The 21,514-nt window shown below is 62.5% G+C and overlaps 1 protein-coding gene across 1 annotated transcript in view; it reads right to left on the bottom strand.

Annotated features, from left to right (window-relative positions):
• Positions 1-9,977: 9,977 nt before the first annotated feature.
• LOC148221056 (uncharacterized) overlaps positions 9,978-21,514 on the bottom strand; it is a 16,148-nt gene continuing 4,611 nt past the window's right edge. Inside the window, exon 3 of the mRNA XM_088179480.1 lies at positions 9,978-10,295. Coding sequence (XP_088035606.1) covers positions 9,978-10,295 — 318 coding nt within the window. The remainder of the gene's footprint in view (positions 10,296-21,514) is intronic.

The raw sequence follows: 21,514 nt of genomic DNA, 5'->3' as shown, positions 1-21,514 counted from the left end.
GAAATGGGGACACATGGACACGGGGACACACACACTGGGGATCCAAAGAATGGGGACACACGGACAGAGGGGACACACGGAGATGGGGACACAGGGACAGGGGACACACGGGGACACGCGGACAGAGAGGACACACGGCCCTGCTCCCACACCTCTGTCCCCAGCCATCTCCAGCCTTTTCCCCGATGTCACCCCCCTGTCCCCTGCCGGCCCCGCCCCGCCCGGAGCGCGGTGACATCGCGGGGACACAGCCCGTGGTCCCAGCCGGGGACATGTCACCAGCTGCGACCCCGGGGCCGTGCCAGCCGTGCCATCACCGGCCCTGGCACGCGGAGAGGATAACGTCACCCTTTGGACAGGGACAGGGACGGGGACAGGGATGGGGACAGAGATGGGGACAGAGATGGGGACGGGGACAGAGACATGGACAGGGATGGGGACGGGGACAGGGATGGGGACAGGAATGGGGACGAGGATAGGGAAGGGGATGGGACAAGGACAGAGACGGGGACAGGGATGGGGGACAGGAACACGGGACAGGGATGGAGACAGGGACAGGAATGGAGACAGGGATGGGGACAGGGACAGAGATGGGGACAGGGATGGGGACGGGGATGGGGATGCGACAAGGACAGAGACGGGGACAGGGATGAAGACAAGGACAGGGACAGGGGACAGGGGACAGGGACGGGGACAGCGACAGCGACAAGCAGCGCTGCCACCACCGCGGCCACACCACCGCCCTCCTCCGGCCGCCGGAGCGGGGGGGGACACAAGCGCTAATCCCCGCCTAAGGGCCAGCTGAGATTAGGGTCAGAAAAATGAGGTTTTAATAGGATTTTGGAGGAGGAGAAAGCCCTGCCGAGACAATCCCCCATTTCCAGCCCTTTTATGGCAAAGCCGCTGCCATGGGAAAGGGGTCGGGGGTCCCACACTGCCCTCCCCGGGCTCCAGACAGAGTTTTTGGGGGGTTGCACCCCTAAAAAAAGCTGAGATCGATGTTTCCCGACAGGCAGGGAACTCACAGGAATTCCCTGTGGGATCCTCACTCTGGAAAACCACGGAGAAAACACACACAGCACTCATGGAGAATCCTTGGGATTCGTGGAGAATCCTTGGGATTCGTGGAGCATCCCAGGAATTTTTGGAGCATAAAAACTCTCAGGAATTCCCAGTGGGGTCCTCACTGGGGAAAACCATGGAGAAAACACACACAGCACTCATGGAGGATCCTTGGGATTTGTGGAGAATCCTTGGGATTCTTGGAGCAACCTGGGGATTTCTGGAGCATAAAAACTCTCAGGAATTCCCAGTGGGGTCCTCACTCCGGAAATCCATGGAGAAAACACACACAGCACTCATGGATTATCCTTGGGATTCGTGGAGCATCCCAGGAATTTCTGGAGCATAAAAACTGCCAGGAATTCCCAGTAGGATCCTCACTCTGGAAAAGCACAGAGAAAACCATGGAGAAAACCATGGAGAGAACACTCATGGTGAATCCTTGGGATTCTTGGAGCATCCCAGGAATTTCTGGAGCATAAAAACTGCCAGAAATTCCCAGTGGGATCCTCACTGGGGAAAACCACGGAGAGATCATTCATGGAGAATCCTTTGGGATTTCAGCGGGATTTGGATTCCAGGGGAATTCTCCCACCTGGGACAGCGCGACCAGAGCTGGGGGGGGGGGGGGTGAGGTTACAACAGAACGGGGGGTGGGGACAGGTGACAAGGCCAGGAGCGCCCGGGCATCCCTGCTGGCCGTGTCCCAGCTTTTGGGATTAGGGATCGGCGGGAGAAAGCATTTTAATTCTCTTTAACTGAGGAGCTTTGCAGCTCAGAGGGGATTTTTGGGGACGGGAGGGATGGGGGGGGGGTGGGTTTCACACATCCAACATCCCCCAAACCAAAGCGGGAATGGGACCCAGGAATGTCCCCAATCCCAATCCCAATCCCAATCCCACAGAGCTGGGAATCCTGATGGGAATGGGGGGAAAAGAAGGGTGGGAGCTCTGGGAGTGGAGGAGCGGCCCCGAGAGGGAGGAGGAGTGCTGGGAAAAGGAGGGGAAAGGAGGGAAAAGGAAGGGAAAAGAGGAAAAAGCACGGGAAAGGGGAGGAAAAGAAGGGAAAAGAGGGAAAAGGAAGGGAAAGGGGGGGGAAAGAAGGGAAAGGAGGGGTAAAGGACGGGAAAGGAGGAAAAAAGCAGTGAAAAGCAGTGAAAAGGAGGGAAATGTAGAAAGAGGAGGGGAAAAGAGGGAAAACCACCTCAGTGATGGAGAGAAAAACCCCCCAGGTGCCTCCCTGTGCCGTGTCCCAGCCCGGGCAGGGTCCCTCGGGATCCTGGGGACGGTGGCAGTGCTGGGGGTGATTCCAGCAGGGTTTGCTCCAAGCATCCCTGGGGATTCCCCTTTTCCCATGGCCCGGCTGTCAACAGCACCCCCAGAGCCCCTCACGGCACCACGGGGACCCCAAAAACCTCTCCGACCCCCTGGGGGATGTGGAAAAGCCACCAGGGCCCAAGTTTGGGGTCTCTGTCCCACATCCATCCTTCCTTCCTGGAATCTTGGAATCCTGGAATTCTTCCCAGAATCTTTCCTGGAATTCTTCCTAGACTCCTTCCTTCTTTTCTGGAATCCTTCCTTCCTTCCTTCTTTGAATCCTGGAATCCCTCCCGAAATCCTTGCTGGAATCCTGGAATCCTTCCTGGAATCCTGGAATCCTGGAATTCTTCCCAGAATCTTTCCTGGACTCTTTCCTGGAATCCTGGAATCTTTCTTGGAATCTTGGAATCCTGAATCCTTCCTTCATTCCTTCCTTCCTGGAATTCTTCCTGGAATCCTGGAATCTCGGAATCCTGGAATTCTTCCCAGAATCTTTCCTGGAATCTTTCCTGGAATCTCCTGGAATCCTGGAATCCTTCCTGGAATCCTCCTGGAATCCTGGAATCTTTCCTGGAATGTTCCTGGAATCCTGGAATCCTTCTTTCCCAATTTTTATCAGGACAGCGTCTCCTCCCCAGCCCTCCACCCACCACACCCTCGGGGCTCCGTCGTGTCCCCAAACCGAGCATTGTCCCCACCCTGGGCCACCACCCCTGGATCCGCAGGGATCTCATTCCCAAAGCAGCAGCAGGACAGGGCTCCCTGCTGCCACACCCTGAGAAATTTGGGAATTTCACTCCCAGTTCCGAGAGCCTCGTTCCCTTCCCCGGGCAGGAATTGTTGGATTGTCCCCCCTGGACAGCCCTGCAGGTGCCACAGGTGATGTCACCGCGCTGAGGTGACAGCGCGCGGATCCTCCCGGTCACAAACCCAGGGATCCCGAATGCCACGGGAACAGCTCTGGGGACAGGGGACAAGAGACAGGGGACAGGGACAGGGACAAGGGACAGGGGACAGGGGACAGGGGACAACAGACAGGGGACCGCGGACAGGGGACAGCGGACGGGGGACAAGAGACAGGGGACAGGAGACAGGGGACAGGAGACAGGGGACAGGGGACTGGAGACAGGGGACAAGAGACAGGGGACAGGGACTGGGGACAGGGGCAGGAGACAAGGGACTGGAGACTGGGGACAAGAGACAGGGGACAAGGGACAGGGGACAGCGGACGGGGGACAAGAGACAGGGGACAAGGACAGGGGACAGGGGCAGGAGACAAGGGACAGGGACAGGGGACAAGGGACAGGGGACAGGGGCAGGAGACAAGGGACAGGGACAAGGGACTGGAGACAGAGAACAGGGGACAGCAGACAGGGGATAGGGGACAAGGGACAGGGGACAGGAGACAAGGGACAAGGGACAGGGGATAGGAGACAGTGGATGGGGACAGGGGACAAGGGACAGGGGACAAGGAACACGGGGCAGGGGACAGACCCACGGGCTGTGCGACACTCACAGCCTCCCAGGGCCACACCCAGGGGCAGTTTTGGGGGACACTGAGTCCCCTGAATTCAGCGAATCGCTCCCCACAGCGCTCCGGCCATTCCCAAACATCAGCTCCTCCTTCCTCGTGGATTGTCCCCGAGCAGCGACAAGGTTGGGGACACAGCAGAGACACGGGAACCACGGAGCCAGAGCCATTCCGAGGAGGGATTTTTAATTTTTATCTCCCAGCCCACGAGGACGCGGGATGAAGGCCGTGCTGGTTCTGCCTTCATCCCCAGCTCCTCCTCCTCCTCCTCCTGCTCTCCCCGTCCTATAAACGGCGTTATCAACATAACAGGATTCCGTTTCCTGTTTTTCCCATGGAAACCCTCAAATAGAAGCTGGCCTCATTAGGGCCGGTTTTTGGGTCTCTGGATTGTTTTTTTTTTTTTTTTTTTGTTGGGTTTTTTTGTGTGTTTTTTGTGGTTTTTTTTTTTCAGCCGGGCTAACAATGAGCCATTTCCTCCGGCGGCTCCGAGAGGCACCTTGCGCTCGGCTCCCGCTCGTCCACGGCGGAAAATGCGAGCCGGGGAGGGCAGGGGGAGCCTCCAGCTCCTTCCAGACCCTGCCCCGCTCAAGGATTGAGGGGTTTGGGGTGGGGACAGCGCCCTTGAACCCCCCCCCGCACCAAATGGGGACACGCTTGGGGTGATGCCGCAGGGTTTGGGAGGGAGCACCAAAAAAATCTCGCAAAAATCCCGCAAAAATCCCGCAAAAATCCCGCAAAAATCCCGCAGCCCGCGTTGGATGGTGAAAACAAAAATCCAAAAAAGATCCCGAGCTTCCCCCCGACCCCAGCAGGGACAGCAATGGCTTTGGGGGACACAGCTTTTGGGGACACCGAACTCCCCAGCAGCGTTTTTCCCGGGATTAGGAGCAGCCCAACATTTTTCTCCATCCCACACGCATCCATCGGCCCCAACGTCCAGCCCGTGTCCCCTCCCCGGCCGGCGACATCGCTGTCCTGCCACTGCTGCCACACCAGTCACCGCCAGCCCCGCTGGGGACCACGTTTCACCCCCGAACAGCGCTGGCACCGCGGCCCGGCCCCCGCCCGGCGCGACACAGAAAGAGCCACTATGTGTGACAATGGCCCGATTGTCCCCAAGAGCCACCGGGCTCTGTCCCACCGCCCCGGGGCTGCCCCACGCGCTCGGAACCATCAAGGGACCCTCTGTGGTCCTCGGAGGGTGGCAGTGGAGGGGGGGGATGGTCACCGTGGGGTGACAGGTCGGGGGGGGGGGGGATGTCACCGGTGGTGGGTGACCCGAGGGGTGATGGGGACCTGGGTGGTGGCTGAAGGGGACACGACTCGCAGGGCTCGGGGCTGTGGCTGGAATCGATTCTGGGATGGCTCCTGGGATCCCAAAATCCCCAAATCCAGGGATTCCACTGGGACCCATTGCAGGGTAACAGCAGGGTCCACCCCCACTGTCACCAGGGCCATCCCCATGGTCACCAGGGCCAACCCTCTGTCACCAAGGCCACCCCATGGTCACCAGGGTCACATCATGGTCACCAATGTCCATCCCCATTGTCACCAGGGCCATCCCCACTGTCACCACTGCCTCATTCTGGTCACTTTGGGTCACTCACCCCCTCCTCCCCAAGGCCAGCCCAGCTCCAGCTTCCCCCTGCCAAAGATCAGGGCTGACTCCACACCCCAACACCCTCTATCCCTAAAACCCCAAATCCAACACCCTCCATCCCTAAAAACCCAAATCCAACACCTCCATCCCTAAAAACCCCAAACTCAACATCCTCCATCCCTAAAACCCCAAACCCCAACACACCTCCATCCCTAAAATCCCAACCCCAACACCCTCCATCCCTAAAAATCCCAAACCAAACACCCTCCATCCCTAAATATCCAACACCCTCCATCCCTAAATCCCCAAATCCAACACCTCCCATCCCTAAATCCCCAAACTCAACACCCTCCATCCCTAAAACCCCAACCCCACACCCTCCATCCCTAAAATCCCAAACCCCGACACCCTCCATCCCTAAATCCCAAACCCCACACCCTCCATCCCTAAATCCCCCCACCCCCTTTCCAATCCCGGGTGACACCGAACCCTTTGGGAATGTCACCTGTCCCGCTGCGGCCGCGGTGGCCCCGAGCTGCCCTTGTGCCACGCCAAGGAGTGCCCGGGCCGCCAATTAGTGAGGCCTTAATGAACTTTTCGGGGAGAAGCCACCAGGAGGAAAGGAGGAGGCGGCTCCGGGAGCTTGGCAGCACCTGGGGCATCCCGAGCTGGGAGGGTCTGGGGAGAGCCAGGTGGATTTTGGGAGATTTTTGGGAGAGCCAGGTGGATTTTGGGAGAGCCAGGTGGATTTTGGGAGAGTCAGGTGGGTTTGGGAGATTTTGGGAGAACCAGGTGGGTTTTGGGAGATTTTGGGAGAGTCAGGTGGGTTTTGGGAGAACCAGGAGAGTTTGGGGAGGTTTTGAGAGAGTTCAGTGGGTTTTGAGAGAGCCAGGGGGGTTTTGGGAGGTTTTGGGAGAGCTGGGTGAGTTTTGGGAGAGCCAGGGAGGTTTTGAGAGAGCCAGGAGAGTTTGGGGAGGTTTGGGAAGGTTTTGAGAGAGCCAGAGGGTTTGGGGGGGTGTTGGGAAGGTTCTGAGAGAGCCAGGAGGGTTTGGGGAGGTTTGGGGAGGTTTTGGGAGAGCTGGGTGAGTTTTGGGAGGTTTTGGGAGAGCCAGGCCGGTTTTAGGGAGCCAGGAGGGTTTGGGGAGAGCTGGGCCGGCTTTGGGAGGTTTTTGGTGAGCCTGGCAGGTTTTTGGGAGCCCGGCAGGTTTTGGGAGGTTTTATGGGGATCCTGACAGGTTTTGGGGGATCCTGACAGGTTTTTGGGAGCCTGGCAGGTTTGGGGAGGTTTTGGGGGAGCCTGGCAGGTTTTTGGGGAGCCTGGCAGGTTTTGGGAGGTTTTGGGGGAGCCTGGCAGGTTTTTGGGGAGCCTGGCAGGTTTTTGGGGAGCCTGGCAGGTTTTGGGAGCACAGCACAGCCCAGCTGGCACAGCCAGCCCTGCCGCTGGCAGGCTGGAGGCAGCCAGGTCGATATTTTCCAACTTGAGAGCTTAAAATAGGTCATCTATCTCCATTCCTTTTTAAATCAGGTCTTGCTGCCTTGCCGAAGACAAACTTGGTTTATTAATGGGACGGCACCGACTCGAAACCTAATCCTGTTTTTTCCCCTTTAATGAGAAGAAAAGGCCATCCCAGGGCTCGGCAGCTTCCCAGGATAACCCCCCTCATCCCTGAGGGTTTTCTCCCAGTCAGCAGCTCCACGTGAACTGGGGAGAGGCTGCAAATCCCAGTTTGGAGCTGGTCCCACACTCAGCATCCCCCACACTGATCCCAGCCCGAGCTGTCCCCACAGGCCCAAGGCCCCAAAGCCACAGAACTCAAATCTCCAAATCCAGAGAACTCAAGACCCCAAACCTATAGAATTCAAACCCCCATACCCACGGAACTCAAACCCCCAAACCCACAAAACTCAAGACCCCAAATCCACAGAACTCAAACCCCAAAACCCACAGAACTCAAACACCCAAACTCACAAAATTCAAGCCCCAAACCCACAGAACTCAAACCCCCAAACCCACAGAACTCAAACACCCAAACTCACAAAATTCAAGCCCCCAAACCCACAGAATTCAAGCCCCCAAACCCACTGAACTCAAGACCCCAAACCCACGGAACTCAAACCCCCAAACTCACAGAACTCAAATCCCCAAACCCACAGCACTCAAGGTCCCAAACCCACAGAACTCAAACTCCCAAATTCACAGCACTCAAGGCCCCAAACCCACTGAACTCAAACTCCAAAACCCACAGAATCAAGACCCCAAACCCACAGAATCAAGACCCCAAACCCCAAATTAAGCCCGGCCTGGCATTTGAGCCCGGATGACAGCGCCGGGCAGCGCTGCCAGCCCCGGGAGGGGTTTTAGGATCACGAATCACCCCCCGGTCCCCCCGTGGGGCCGGGTGCCAGAGGTGACACGGGCCAAAATGAAACCACAGAGGTCGGAACTGTCCCAGCCAGGGCTGCCACCAGCCCGGGGTGACCAGCAGGACCCCGGGGGTGGCACCGAGCCGCGTGGCCCAGCCCGGTGCCCGTGCCAGGTTTCGCGCTGGCGAGGCGGGATTGCGGCAGCAGCCCCGAGCACAGGCTTTTCCTGTCTTTCAAGTTCAGGGTTCAGAGAGAAAGGAGGGGGGAAAAAAAATTAAAAAAAAATTTTTAAAAGGCGTTAAGAAATTCAGTTTGTCGAGCAGAAGAAGCAAAAAGGGTTCGGGGGTACAAGGGGGTGAGGGCAGGAGGGCTGGGAGAGGGTTTGGGGACAATGGGGACAGTGGGACACGGTCACTGCCCTGGGGGCAGGATTTCTGCTGGCGCAGCACTAAATCCTCACAGGAGGATGGCAAAGAGCTTTCATCCCCACGCGTGGTGGGTAATGAACCCCTCCAAAGTCACCCCAAATCCCCCCAGCACCCCAAATTCCCAGTACCCAAACCTCTCAACACCCCAAACCCCCCCAACACCCCAAACCCCTCAACACCCCAAACCCTCAACACCCCAAACCCCCCAACACCCCAAATCAGCGACTCCAGCCTTTCCCCAGATTCCATCCCCCAGGAGGGCACATTTCACCCCAAAACGCGGCAAGAGAAGCCGAATTTGTATTCTCACACACACACAGAGCCCATCCAAAAACCCGAGCGCCGGCGCTCAGCGGAACGGAGCCGAGGAGGAACCATGATTAATGCTCGGCCAGCAGCTCCTCGTCCCCGAGCCATTTCGCACACCCCAATTAATCCTTTGAGGCCGGTTATTACCCCCACGGCCGGGGCCGAGGAAGCCGAGTTCAAAAAAACCAGGAACTGAGCAAGAGAAGGCGAATTCAGCTCCGGGGCCAGGATGTGCCAGTCCCACCCCGCGGGGTCGCCACCAGACCCCCCGCCCCACATCCCTCAGCGCTGCCCTCATCCCCAGCCCAAGGTTTTGGCATAAAACGGGCAGGAAATGAGGATTTAGCCAGGGCTGGGCTGGCCTTCCTTGGCAGCACCGGGAGACGGGAATCGCCCTCCGGGCCGGCGGCGCCGGGCGATGCCGATGCCCACGCTCGGGTCAGCAAATCCCGGGGGGGCTGCTCGGAGCTGGGGGTTTTTTTTTTTACTTCCAGGGGTTCCTGGCCACGCTGGGGGGGGTCTCTGCCTGCCTAGAGCCGAGAGCTGGCCAGGATGGAGCCACACGGAGCCAGCCCGGCCGGGAAATTGGGGGTGCGTGGGTCTCATCCCGGGAAAGGGCAGCTCCTTCCCGGCGTGTCCCCGCAGCTCCGGGGCCGGATCCAGGAGCCGCAGCCCCTCCGCCCTGCCACGACGCCGCTGTGGCCGGGGACAGGCCACCGTGGCCACCAACGCCTTGTGGCATGGAGTGGGTGGCTGGACACCCCCCCCGGTCCCGCTGGTTCTGACCCACACTGCAACCCCGGGGGAACCGGGCTCGGTCCCCGAGGGGCATCACCCAACAGCCAGACCTCGGCGCCATCCCAGTCGCGGCCCCACATTCTCCCAGTACCTCCCAGTTCCCCCAGTCCCTATTCCCACTAAACCTCCAGCTCACCCAGTATCTCCATTTCCTCCCGGACCTTATTTCCCCGAGCCTACACCCTCCCCAGTCCGCCCAGTATCCCCCAGTTCCTCCCAGACCCCACTACGCCGAGCCTACACCCTCCCCAGTCCGCCCAGTACCCCCCAGTCCCTGCTGGCGCGTCCCCGGTGTCGCCGGTGTCGCTCACCGCGGGGGCGGACGGCGGGATCCCGACCAGGCAGAAGGCGATCCCATTCATCGGGGCGCGGCTCGGCTCGGCCCGGCTCGGCTCGGCTCGGCCCGGCCCCGCACGGCTCGTCCTGGCTCGGTTCCGCACGGCCCGGCCCGGCCCGGCCCCGCACGGTGCGCTCCCGTTGGGTTCGGCCCGGCCCGGCCCGGCACGGTGCGGTCCGGCTGGGCTGGGCTGGGCTGGGCTGGGCTGGGCTCAGCTCGGCTCGGCTCAGCTCGGCTCGGGCTGGGCCGGTGGCGGCCCCGGCCCCGGTCGCGGCTCCGCCTCCTCCGGGCGCCCGCGGCGGCGGGCGGGGCGCGGGGCGGCTCGGTACGGCCCGCCCGGCGGGAGGGAGCGGCACGGCACCGGCACCGGCACCGGCACCGGGACAGCAGAACCGGCACCGAGACAACGGAACCGGCACCGGCACCGGCACCGGGGTGGGAACGGGAACCGGCACCGGGACAGCAGAACCGGCACCGAGACAACGGAACCGGCACCGGCACCTGGGTGGGAATGGGAACCGGCACCGGGACAGCGGAACCAGCACTAGGATGGCGGGATGAGAAAGGGAACCGGCACCGGGACCAGAACCGGAACGGCGGGGTGGGAACGGGAACCGGTACCTGCACCGGGATGGGAACAAGAACCAGCACCGGGACAGCGGAACCGGCACAAGGGTGGGAACGGGAACCGGCACCAAGACAGCAGAAACGGCACTGGGGTGGGAACGGGAACCAGCACCGGGACCAGAACCGGAACGGCGGGGTGGGAACGGGAACCGGCACCGGGAAGGCAGAACCGGCACCGGTACCGGGATGGGAACAGGAACCGGCACCAGGACAGTGGAACCGGCACTGGGTTGGCGGGGTGGGAACGGGAACCGGCACCGGGACAGCGAGAACGGCACCGGGACAGAAGAACGGGAACGCGAACTGGCACCAACACTGACACCGGGACAGCAGGAACCGGCACCGAGCTGGCACCAGCAGGGGACACCGGGACTGGGATGGGCAAGGGACACCCAGGAACAAGGGACAGGCAAGGGACATCCAGGGACCGGGACAGGAGTGGGACACTCGGGGATGGGCAGGGGATATCCAGGAACAGGACCGGGCAAGGGACATCCAGAGACTGGGACAGGGACAAGGACAGGGACAGGGACAGAGACAGGACACTCAGGGACAGGGACTGGGACAGGGACAAGGACGGGGATGGGACATCCAGAGATGGGCAGGGAACATTTCCAGGGACCAGGACCAGGCAAGGGACATCCAGAAACCAGGCCAGGCATGGACTTGGGACACCCAGGGACAGGGATGGGGACAGGGATGTGTCACCCAGGGGTGGACAGGGGACACCCAGGGATGAGGACAGGGATGGGACATCCAGCGATGGACAGGGGACACCCAGGGGTGGACAGGGGACACCCAGGGATGAGGATGGGGACAGGGATGGGACACCCAGGGATGAGGATGGGGACAGGGATGGGACACCCAGCGACGGACAGGGGACAGCCAGGACAGAGGGCCAGGGACCATGACGAGAGCAGGACGGGCACAGAGGGAGCTGGCACAGGGGTGCCAGGAGAAGCAGGACAGGGGGAGCAGCCACTGCCGGAGGAGAGGCCCGGAAGGACACACGGACAGGAAGGGCCAGGACAGAGGGACAGCAGTGACAGGGACTGGCACAGGCAGGGACGGAAACAGGCGGATGGACAAAAGCTGACACAGAACTGCGGGGAAAGGAAACAGCGAGGACAGGAAACAGCTGGATGGACAGACAGAGGGATGGGGACACCAGCATGGGGACAGCTGGGGTGGGGACAGCCAGCAGGGCCTGGCTTGGACACAGCAGAGCATCCCAAAACCACCGCGGAGAAACTGCTGAGGAAATGAGTCCCATTCCCAAATTCCGGCTCCTCAAAGGCCCCGCGGTGGCAGGAGGTGACACCAATGCCATGACACCAGCCCTGAGTCACCTGTGCCACCAGGTGGCACAGCCAGGAGCCAGCACCGGCCCTGGGGTGGCGAGGGGGGGGGACAATTTTGGGAGGGAAAGGGAGCCACATGTGCCAGGAAAGCGGGAGAAATGACGGCCACAACCTTTGGGGACACAGGGACACGGCGGGGGGGGACAGAGTCACCCCAGTGCCAGGGCTGGTGCCAACAGGGACAGAGGAGCCCAGGGAGGGGCTCGGGGCAGGGCACAGCAGGATCAGCCCCCCACAGCACCCTGGGATGGCTCCTGTGCTGCTGGCACGTGTCATTGTCCCCAAAAGGGACGGAGCTGGGACAAAGGTGGGGGTTGGGATAAACCCCACCCCAGAGCACCCCACGAGAATTCCGGGGGGGCAGAATCCCAATCCTGCCGTGCCAGAGCTGGGATGGTGCCAGAGCTGGGATGGTGCCAAGGGCTCGGGCACCGCCACGCGATGTCCCCGTGTCACTGCCGGCCCCCGAGTCCCTCCTGAGCTGGCATTTCCCTGCCCGCACCCCGGGTTTGCCCTCCGGGAATGCCAGTCCGTGCCATGAAGCATTCCCGGGAATGCCAGCCTGTGCCATCCCACATTCCCAGGAATGCCAGCCCGTTGCATCCCGGGAATTCCAGCCCATGGTGCCCTGAAATCCCAGGAATGCCATCCCGTGCCACCCAGCATTCCCAAGAATGCCACCCCGTGCCATTCCACATTCCCGGGAACGCCATCCTGTGCCACCCTGAAATCCCAGGAATGCCATCCCGTGCCATTCCACATTCCCGGGAATGCCATCCTGTGCCACCCTGAAATCCCAGGAATGCCATCCCGTGCCATTCCACATTCCCGGGAATGCCATCCTTCGACACCGCGGCTGCCAAGTGCGAGTTTCCCGTGACACCATCGAGAAACTCCCGTGTCAACAACAACTTCCTCCCTCCGCCGGGGCGGGCGCGGCCCCAGCAGCGCAAATAAACACCCGAGCGGCCGCGGAAACTGCGCGGAAACTGCGCGGAAACCTCGGGAATTCGGGGCTGGACAGAGGCCACAGGGACAGGACCCGCTCCTGGGGTGGCAGCTCCCACATCTGTCATTGCAGCTGGAATGGGAGGGGACATCCAGGAGCAGGGAGGGGACAGGGAAAGTCAGGGGTGGGACCAGAAAGGACATTGAGAAAGCAAGGATGGACAAGGGACACTCAGGGAGGGACACGGGACACCCGGGGATGGACAGGGGACACCCAGAAGTGGACAGGGGACACCCAGGAGTGGACAGGGGATACTCAGGGATGGACAGGGGACACCCAGTGATGGACAGGGGACACCTGTGCGTGGACAGGGGACACTCAGGAATGGACAGGGGACACCCAGAGATGGACAAGGGACACCCAATGATGGACAGGAAACACTCAGGAATGGACAGGGAACACCTGGGGATGGACAGGGGACACCCAGGGATGGACAGGGGACACCCAGAAGTGGACAGGGGACATCCAGGGGTGGACAAGGGACACTGGGGATAGACAGGGGTCACCCAGGGATGGACAAGGGTCACCCAGGGATGAGGATGGGACAGGGATGGTGCCACCCTAGTGCCACCCACAGCATCCAGGGGTGGCGTGGAAGGGTTTTTCCCTCTGGAAATGTGGGTGCCAGCATTGAGGGGACCCCCGGGGTCACTGCCACCACTGCTGTCCCCTGCCCGGCCGTGGGAAGCAGGAGGGGACGTTCAGAGGGATGTGAGTGAGGGGATAGGGCACAGCCGGACACCCACACCCCACTGTGACACCCCCAGGACCCACAGGGGGTCCCTGTGTCACCAGACCCCGCACGGGACACGTCCCTGGGATGTGCCAGGCGGGATGTGCCAACCCCTGCCCGGCCACGCTGCCATCCCGGCCACTGTCCAGAGGGATTCCCAGGAAATGTCCCCTCCGGCTGGGTTTGGCACCGAGGGACACCCCGAGCAGCGTCTGTCCCTTCGAGAGGACACGGGCAGGGACCTCCTCCAGCTGTGCCACCCTCTCAGGTGGCAGTGCCACTCGCGGGGGTCCCTCTTGCTGTGTCCCCCTTGAGGGGACACACGGCCACGTCCGGCCTGTGACCCCACGGCCAGAGGATCCCGCAAAGGAAAAGCCACTGGTGGCAGGACCCAGCCGTGGGTCTGAGTCCCCTCCGGTGTCCCCAATGCCACCCAGGGAGGTGACACAACCCGAGCTGGCCCTGTGGCCTCTCCCTCTGCAGACACCGGGACTGACCCTCACACGAGGGACGCGGTGAGGGCTGAACCCCACCCTGGGGTGCACATCTGGGGGGGGCTCCAGGAGACCCCCACGACCCTTGCGAGTGTCCCCACAGGTGTCCCCAAGGCGCTGGTGCCACCATGCTCCCTCCCCACCTCAAACAATTCCCGTTCTTTGTCTCCCCCAGCCCCACCCCAGCCCCTCGCAGCCCCCCCCGGGGGGGGGGGACACCCCGCCCTTGTGTCCCCACGCTCAGGGTGTGACAGCGGCACACACCTGGCAGGGCTCCCCCACGCCCCATTCCGTGACCATCCACCCGAAAATCACCGAAAATCACCGCCCTGCCTCCCTCCCCTCCCTGCCTGGGGCACATCCATCGCTCCTCGATCCCCCCCAACCCCAAATCACAAATCCCAAATCACAAATCACAAATCCCGGCAGCTGCAGGAGCGGATCTGAGGGGAGCAGGAGGGGATTTGGGGGAACAGGAGAGGATTTTGGGGGGGAACAGGAGCGGATTTGGGTGGAACAAGAGGGGGTTTGGGGGAACAGGAGCGGATTTGGGGGGAGCAGGAGCGGATTTGAGGGGAGGAGAAGCGGATTTGGGGGAGAAGGAACAGATTTGGGGGAACAGGAGCGGATTTTGGGGGGAACAGGAGCGATTTTGGGGGGAACAGGAGCGGATTTTGGGAGGAGAAGCGGATTTTCGGGGAACAGGAGTGGATTTTAGGAGGAAGAGGGCGGATTTTGGGGGGAATAGGAGCGGATTTGGGGGGGAACAGGAGCCCCCCGCCCGCCCTCCCGGGCTGCCGCTCCCTGCGGAGCCTCTTCCACGCCGCAGACAAAGGGAGCGAGAGGGGAATCCTCCCTGGAAGATGGGTTTTAACCTAATCCCGGGAATTAAAATCAAGGGAAAAAAAGCAAAAGCGGGGCGAGGGGAGGAGATGAGGAGGGGGACAGCGAAGCCGGGGCGGGGCGAGACTGGACCGAGTGACCAGGGGGTGGCCACGGGGGTGGCGTGGGTGCCCGTCTGGGGTGGGGTCTCACCGCGTGCCCCCCTCCCCAGCTCCCTCCCGGCTCCAGGCTGGCGCTTCCAGCTGGCAGCTCCCATTCCCTGGCGGCAGCAGCAGCACGAAGCCATTTTGAGCGGGCGGCGAGACGAAAGGGTTACGGCCCCAGCCCCTCCTTCCCTGCCCGCCGGCGGGGCCGTCGGGATAAACAACAGCGAGCCCAGGGAGGGGGGAATCAGGGCCGGGAGCGGCCGGGAATCCCGAGAGGAAGAGGGGGGAACACAACCAGGACTTACGTGCTCATCCCACATCGGGGAGGGGCCGCGATCCCGGCGGGATTTGGGGCGCCCCGGGCGCTGCGCAGCATCCCCGGCTGCCGTGGGATGTGGGTGCCGCTGCCGGGAGGAGGGAGAGGAGGGAGGGGAGGAAGGAGGGAAGGAGGGGAGGGCAGCGCTGCCGGAGCCTCCCGAGCCGTGCCCGGTGCCGGCGGGCACATGCCAACCTGCTGCCGCTCACGGCCTAAAAATTACCAGGGCTCCTTTCCAGAGGCGTCGCCGCCAATCAGGGCGGCGGGGAAAGGCGTGCGGGCGGCTCGGGAGCTCCTCTGCATTGCAGCTGGATGTGGGAAGAGGGGATTTTTTATTTTTTTTTTTTCCCCAGAGTGGGGGAAAAAAAAAAACGGAGCCGGGAGCAGCGGAGGAGCCGGGGGGATGCTGGACCCCCCGGGGGGAGGATGCTGCACGATGTCACCCCGCCGTGTCACCCCCCCCCCCCCCCCCCGGTGTGGCTTTTTTTTCCCGGGGGTCCAGGGTGTGGGGTGAGGGGGTGGTGATGGTGGGTGGTCACCCGGCTGGGTGACATCGCCACGCTGTGACACCCCCCCGGTGCTGTCCCCCCCCTCCCTTCCCGTGCCCGGTTCGGGGGAGGGGGAGGCGGGGGTTGGATTTTGCAGCACGCGGCCCCCAACGTGCGGCCGGAGCTCGCCGCGTGCTGGGGACGTGTCGCGCCCGCAGCGGTGGCTCCGTGCGGGTCCCCAGAGCTGTCCCAGCCCCCTCCAGCCCCGAGGAGGGTCGCGGGGTGCGGGGCACCCACGAGAAATCAAATCCTGCCTTGGGATCTGGGCTGAGCCGGAGGGATGGAGGAGGAGGGGGAAACACGAGGCAGAGCCCCCGGGGGCTGCGGGGAGGGAGCTGGACCCTAAAATTGGGGGGGGATGGTGGGGGGTGGTGGGGAGGGAGGTGACCCGCACCCCAGGGACCCTCCTGTCCACTCAGAGCCATGGCACGGGGGGTCGGAGAGACCCCCAGCCCCGGGTGGGCAGCGAGGAGGGACAGCAGAGCCCGTCCGGAGCGGGACGGGGGCGGGAGGCACTGCCCGGTGAAGAACGGGATGGGGAGACAGACGAAAGGATCCCCCCGAGGTTTTCCCACACCCCGGGGCGGCTCCAGCCCCGTTCTCCGAGCACAAACCCCCTCCCCAAATCGCGGGCGAGACCCACGCCGGGCTGTGCCGGGAGGCGGTGGCAGAGCGGGGAGCGGGTGCCAGGGCACACCTGGGCTGGGTGAGGCTCACGGGGGGCGCTGGGGGTCGCAGGGGGTGATGCCGAGGGGGGCGATGCTGCGGTGGGGCTCTGGCGATGCCGGGGGAGCAGGGGCAGGGCGGGGACAGGGCGGGGGAAGGTGGGTGGGGACCCGGCGGGGCAGAAAGCAGCAGGTGGGGAGCACGGCGGGGGCAGGTGGGGTCCCTCCGGCAGCAGGACGGGGTCCCCGGGGGTGTCGCACCCCCGGGATGGCGGCGTCCCCGCGGGTGCTGGAGCCGTCCCGTCCCCGCCGCGGCGGATCCAGCCCCGGTCCCGCTCCCTGTGCTGGTGCCGCTCCTTATCCCGGTTCCGATCCTACCTGCTCCATGGGGCCGCTCAGGGGGCGGGCGAGGCGGTCCGGCCGCGGGCCATGGGCCTGTCCCGGTGCCTGTGTCGGTCCCGGTGTCGGTCCCGGTGTCGGTGGCGCTGTCGGTGGCGGAGCCGGCGCGCCCCGGTGCGGCCCCGCTGCCGCCGCCTCTCGCCGCCGCCGCCCACGCCCGGCGCCGCCCGGCGCATCCCGGGAGCGGCGTCATGTGAGCGGCGACGGGAGGGGGCCCCCCCGGCCCCACCCGGACCCCGCCGCCGCCCTCCCCTCCCTCCCCTCCGCCCGGCCCCCCCGGGACCCCGCCAGCCCCATCCCGATGCTTCCCCCCTCCTCCATCCCTCCTTCCTTCCTTCCTTCCATCCATCCTCCCTCTGCATCCACCTGCACCCGGCTCCGCTCCGAATCCTCCTTCATCCATCCATGAGTCCTTCCACTCCTTCATCCATCATCCATCCATGGATCCATGGATCCATCCATCCATCATCCATCCATGGATTCCATCCATCCATCCATCCATCCATCCATGGATCCATGGATTCCATCCATCCATCCATCCATGGATTCCATCCATATTCCATCCATCCATCCATCCATCCATCATCCATCCATGGATTCCATCCATCCATCCATCCATCCATCCATCCATGGATCCATGGATTCCATCCATATTCCATCCATCCATCCATGGATTCCATCCATCCATCCATCATCTATCCATGGATCCATGGATTCCATCTATATTCCATCCATCCATCCATGGATTCCATCCATCCATCCATCCATCATCTATCCATGTATCCATGGATTCCATCCATATTCCATCCATCCATCCATCATCCATCCATGGATTCCATCCATCCATCCATCCATCCATCCATCCATCCATCGATCCATCATCCATCGATTCCATACATTCCTCATCCATCCATGGATTCCATCCATCATCCATCCATCCATCATCCACCCCTCTCCCATCTCCCCTCTCCCACATTTCCCTGGTGCTCTTGATCTCCCAGGGGTGCTGGTGGCAGTGCCAAGGCTGTGGTGGCAGTGCCAGGGCTGTGGTGGCACTGTGGCAGGGCCGTGGTGGCAGTGCCAGGGCTGTGGTGGCACTGTGGCAGGGCCGTGGTGGCAGTGCCAAGGCTGTGGTGGCACCGTGACAAGGCTGTGGTGGCACTCACCGTCCCCCCCGCCGCATGCCGCAGTCGGTGGCTCGTGGCCCGGGCCCAGCCTTGCCCCGGTGCCAGCCAAGCCCTCGGGGCTGGGTAAATGTTAGCTCGGAGCAGCGCCAGTGCCAGCCCCGCTGACCCCTGGGGCACTGCCAGCGCCCGCCGGGGCCCGCCCGGGGACAGCGGGCACCGAGCCCGCCCTCAGAGCCCGGGCACGGCCCCAAGCTCGGCCTTGGAGCACCAGGCACTGCCCAAAGCTCAGCCCCACAGCCCGGGCATGGCCCAAAGCTCAGCCCAAAGCTCAGCCCCACAGCCCGGGCATGGCCCAAAGCTCGGCCCAAAGCTCAGCCCCACAGCCCGGGCATGGCCCAAAGCTCAGCCCCACAGCCCGGGCATGGCCCAAAGCTCGGCCCAAAGCTCAGCCCCACAGCCCGGGCATGGCCCAAAGCTCAGCCCCACAGCCCGGGCATGGCCCAAAGCTCGGCCCAAAGCTCAGCCCCACAGCCTGGGCATGGCCCACAGCTTGGCCCAAAGCTCAGCCCCACAGCCTGGGCATGGCCCACGGCTCAGCCCCACAGCCCGGGCATGGCCCAAAGCTCGGCCCAAAGCTCAGCCCCACAGCCCGGGCATGGCCCAAAGCTCGGCCCAAAGCTCAGCCCCACAGCCTGGGCATGGCCCACAGCTCGGCCCAAAGCTCAGCCCCACAGCCTGGGCATGGCCCCAAGCTCGGCCCAAAGCTCAGCCCCACAGCCCGGGCATGGCCCAAAGCTCAGCCCCACAGCCTGGGCATGGCCCCAAGCTCGGCCCAAAGCTCAGCCCCACAACCCGGGCATGGCCCACAGCTCGGCCCAAAGCTCAGCCCCATAGCCCAACCACGGCCCCAAGCTCTGCCCCACGGCCCGGGCATGGCCCACGGCTCGGCCCAAAGCTCAGCCCCACAGCCCGGGCATGGCCCAAAGCTCGGCCCAAAGCTCAGCCCCACAGCCTGGGCACGGCCCCAAGCTCGGCCCAAAGCTCAGCCCCAGAGCCCCAAGCTCGGCCCCAAGCTGGGCCTTGGAGCACCGGGCACGGCCCAAAGCTCAGCCCAAAGCTCGGCCCCATAGCTCGGCCATGGCCCCAAGCTCGGCCCCACAGCCTGGGCACGGCCCCAAGCCGGGCCCAAAGCTCAGCCCCAGAGCCTGGGCATGGCCCAAAGCTCGGCCCCAAGCTCAGCCCCACAGCCCGGGCAGCCCCAAGCTCGGCCTTGGAGCACCGGGCACTGCCCAAAGCTCAGCCCCAGAGCCCGGGCACAGCCCCAAGCTCGGCCTCTGCTGACCTGGCAGGGCCCTGGGCTGTGCCTCAGTTTCCCCTGGGTTGATCCAGATTCCCTTGGGTTGAGGGATTAGAGATTTAAGATGGGGTTTTGGGATGGGATTTAAGGGACAGAATTTTGGGATGGGATTTAGGAACTGTGCCTCAGTTTCCCTTGTTCCTTAGGAACAGAATTTGGGGCCAGAATTTTAGGATGGGATTTAGAGCTAGGATTTAGGGCTGAGATTTAGGGCCGAGATTAAGGGTCAGAATTTTGGGACGGGATTTAGAGCTGGAATTTTGGGATGGGATTTGGAGACAGAATTACGGGATGGGATTTAGGGACAGGAATTAGGGATGGGATTTAGGGACAGGAATTAGGGATAGGATTTATGAATGGAATTTTTGAGATGGAATTCAGGGCTGCGATTGGGATAGGATTTAGGGACAGAACTTTGGAGTGGGATTTAGGGCCAGAATTTTAGGATTTAAACCCGGCCAGCAGCACCCTAACACCCAGCGGGTTTTTTTTACACAGGGTGGGCACCACCAGGAGCCCCCTCCCTTCCCCTTTTCCCTGAACCCCACTCGGGGGTCCCGGGGGGCCCGGGGGAGCAGCAGCACCCGCGGGATTGGGGTCGGAGGGGGGAGGCGAGAGGGAAGAAAGCGCCTTTTGTCCGGGGCCGCCGCTTTCTGATGCAAATGAAGGCTAAAAATAAAACCCCGGCCCCGCTGGGGCTTTTCCAGCCGCGCTCGGAGGCGGCCGCACAAAAGCGGCTTTTTTTTGGGGCGGTGAGGGGGTGCCCCGGGTCCCCTCCGGGCTGTGGGGTCCCGCATTCCCGGCGCATTCCCGCCTTCGGCACCGCCCCAAAGAGTCTTCGGGGTGTGGGGACCCCAAATCCACCCCGCTTCTCATTGCTGAGATCCCAAATCTGCCTCATTTCCCATCCCTGAGACCCCAAATCCACCCCGCTCCTCATTGCTGAGACCCCAAATCCGCCTCATTTCCCATCCCGGGGACCCCAAATCTGCTCCGTCCTGAGACCCCAAATCCGCCTCATTTCCCATCCCTCAGACCCCAAATCCACCCCGCTCCTCATTGCTGAGATCCCAAATCCGCCTCATTTCCCATCCCGGGGACCCCAAATCCAACCCGCTCCTCATTGCTGAGACCCCAAATCTGCCTCATTCCCCATCCCGGGGACCCCAAATCTGCTCCGTCCTGAGACCCCAAATCTGTCCCATCTCAGGGACCACAAATCCGCCTCATTTCCCATCCCGGGGACCCCAAATCCGCCCCGCTCCTCATTGCTGAGACCCCAAATCCGCCTCATTTCCCATCCCTGAGACCCCAAATCTGCTCCGTCCTGAGACCCCAAATCCACCCCGTTCTCCATCTCGGGGACCCCAAATCTGCCTCATTTCCTATCCCGGGGACCCCAAATCCGCTTCATCCCTGAGACCCCAAATCCGCCCCATTTCCTATCTCGGGGACCCCAAATCTGCCCCATTTCCCATGGGGGGTGCGGTGGGGGAGGGTCCCCTCGGGTGTTGTGGCAGCCAAAGGGACACAAAAAAAAACCCAAGAGAAAAAAAAAACCCTCACTGTCCCCAAGGGCCACAGCAGCGTCACTGTCCCCAAGGGCCACCACTGTCCCCAAGGGCCACCACTGTCCCCGAGAGCCACCACATGGCCACTGTCCCCGAGAGCCACCACTGTCCCCAAGGCGTGGCCAATCCCAGGGACCCCCAAATCCCCCCGGATTTGCGCAGAGGAGGAAGAGGAGGAGGATGGGGAGGGATGAAGAGGAGGAGGATGGGGGGGATGAAGAGGAGGAGGATGGGGGGGATGAAGAGGAGGAGGATGGGGGGGATGAAGAGGAGGAGGATGGGGGGGATGAAGGCGATGAAGAGAAGGACGAGGGTGTGGGGGGATGAGGAGGGGATGAAGAGGAGGAAGAGGAGGATGTGGGAGGATGAAGAGGAGGAGGAGGATGTGGGGAGATGGGGGGATGAAGAGGAGGAAGAGGAGGACAGGAAGTGGAGTGGGATGAAGAGATGAAGGGGAGATGGATGAAGAAGAGGACGATGGGGGGATGAAGAGGAGGAGGGTGGGGGGAATGGGGGGGATGAAGAGGAGGAAGAGGAGGATGTGGGAGGATGGAGGGGATGAAGAAG

This window comes from Sturnus vulgaris, chromosome 27, assembly GCF_052056855.1.
Source record: "Sturnus vulgaris isolate bStuVul1 chromosome 27, bStuVul1.hap1, whole genome shotgun sequence".
Lineage (NCBI taxonomy): Eukaryota > Metazoa > Chordata > Aves > Passeriformes > Sturnidae > Sturnus > Sturnus vulgaris.
The sequence above is the reverse complement of the archived record's forward strand: the minus strand, read 5'-3'. Positions and strand labels throughout refer to the sequence as shown.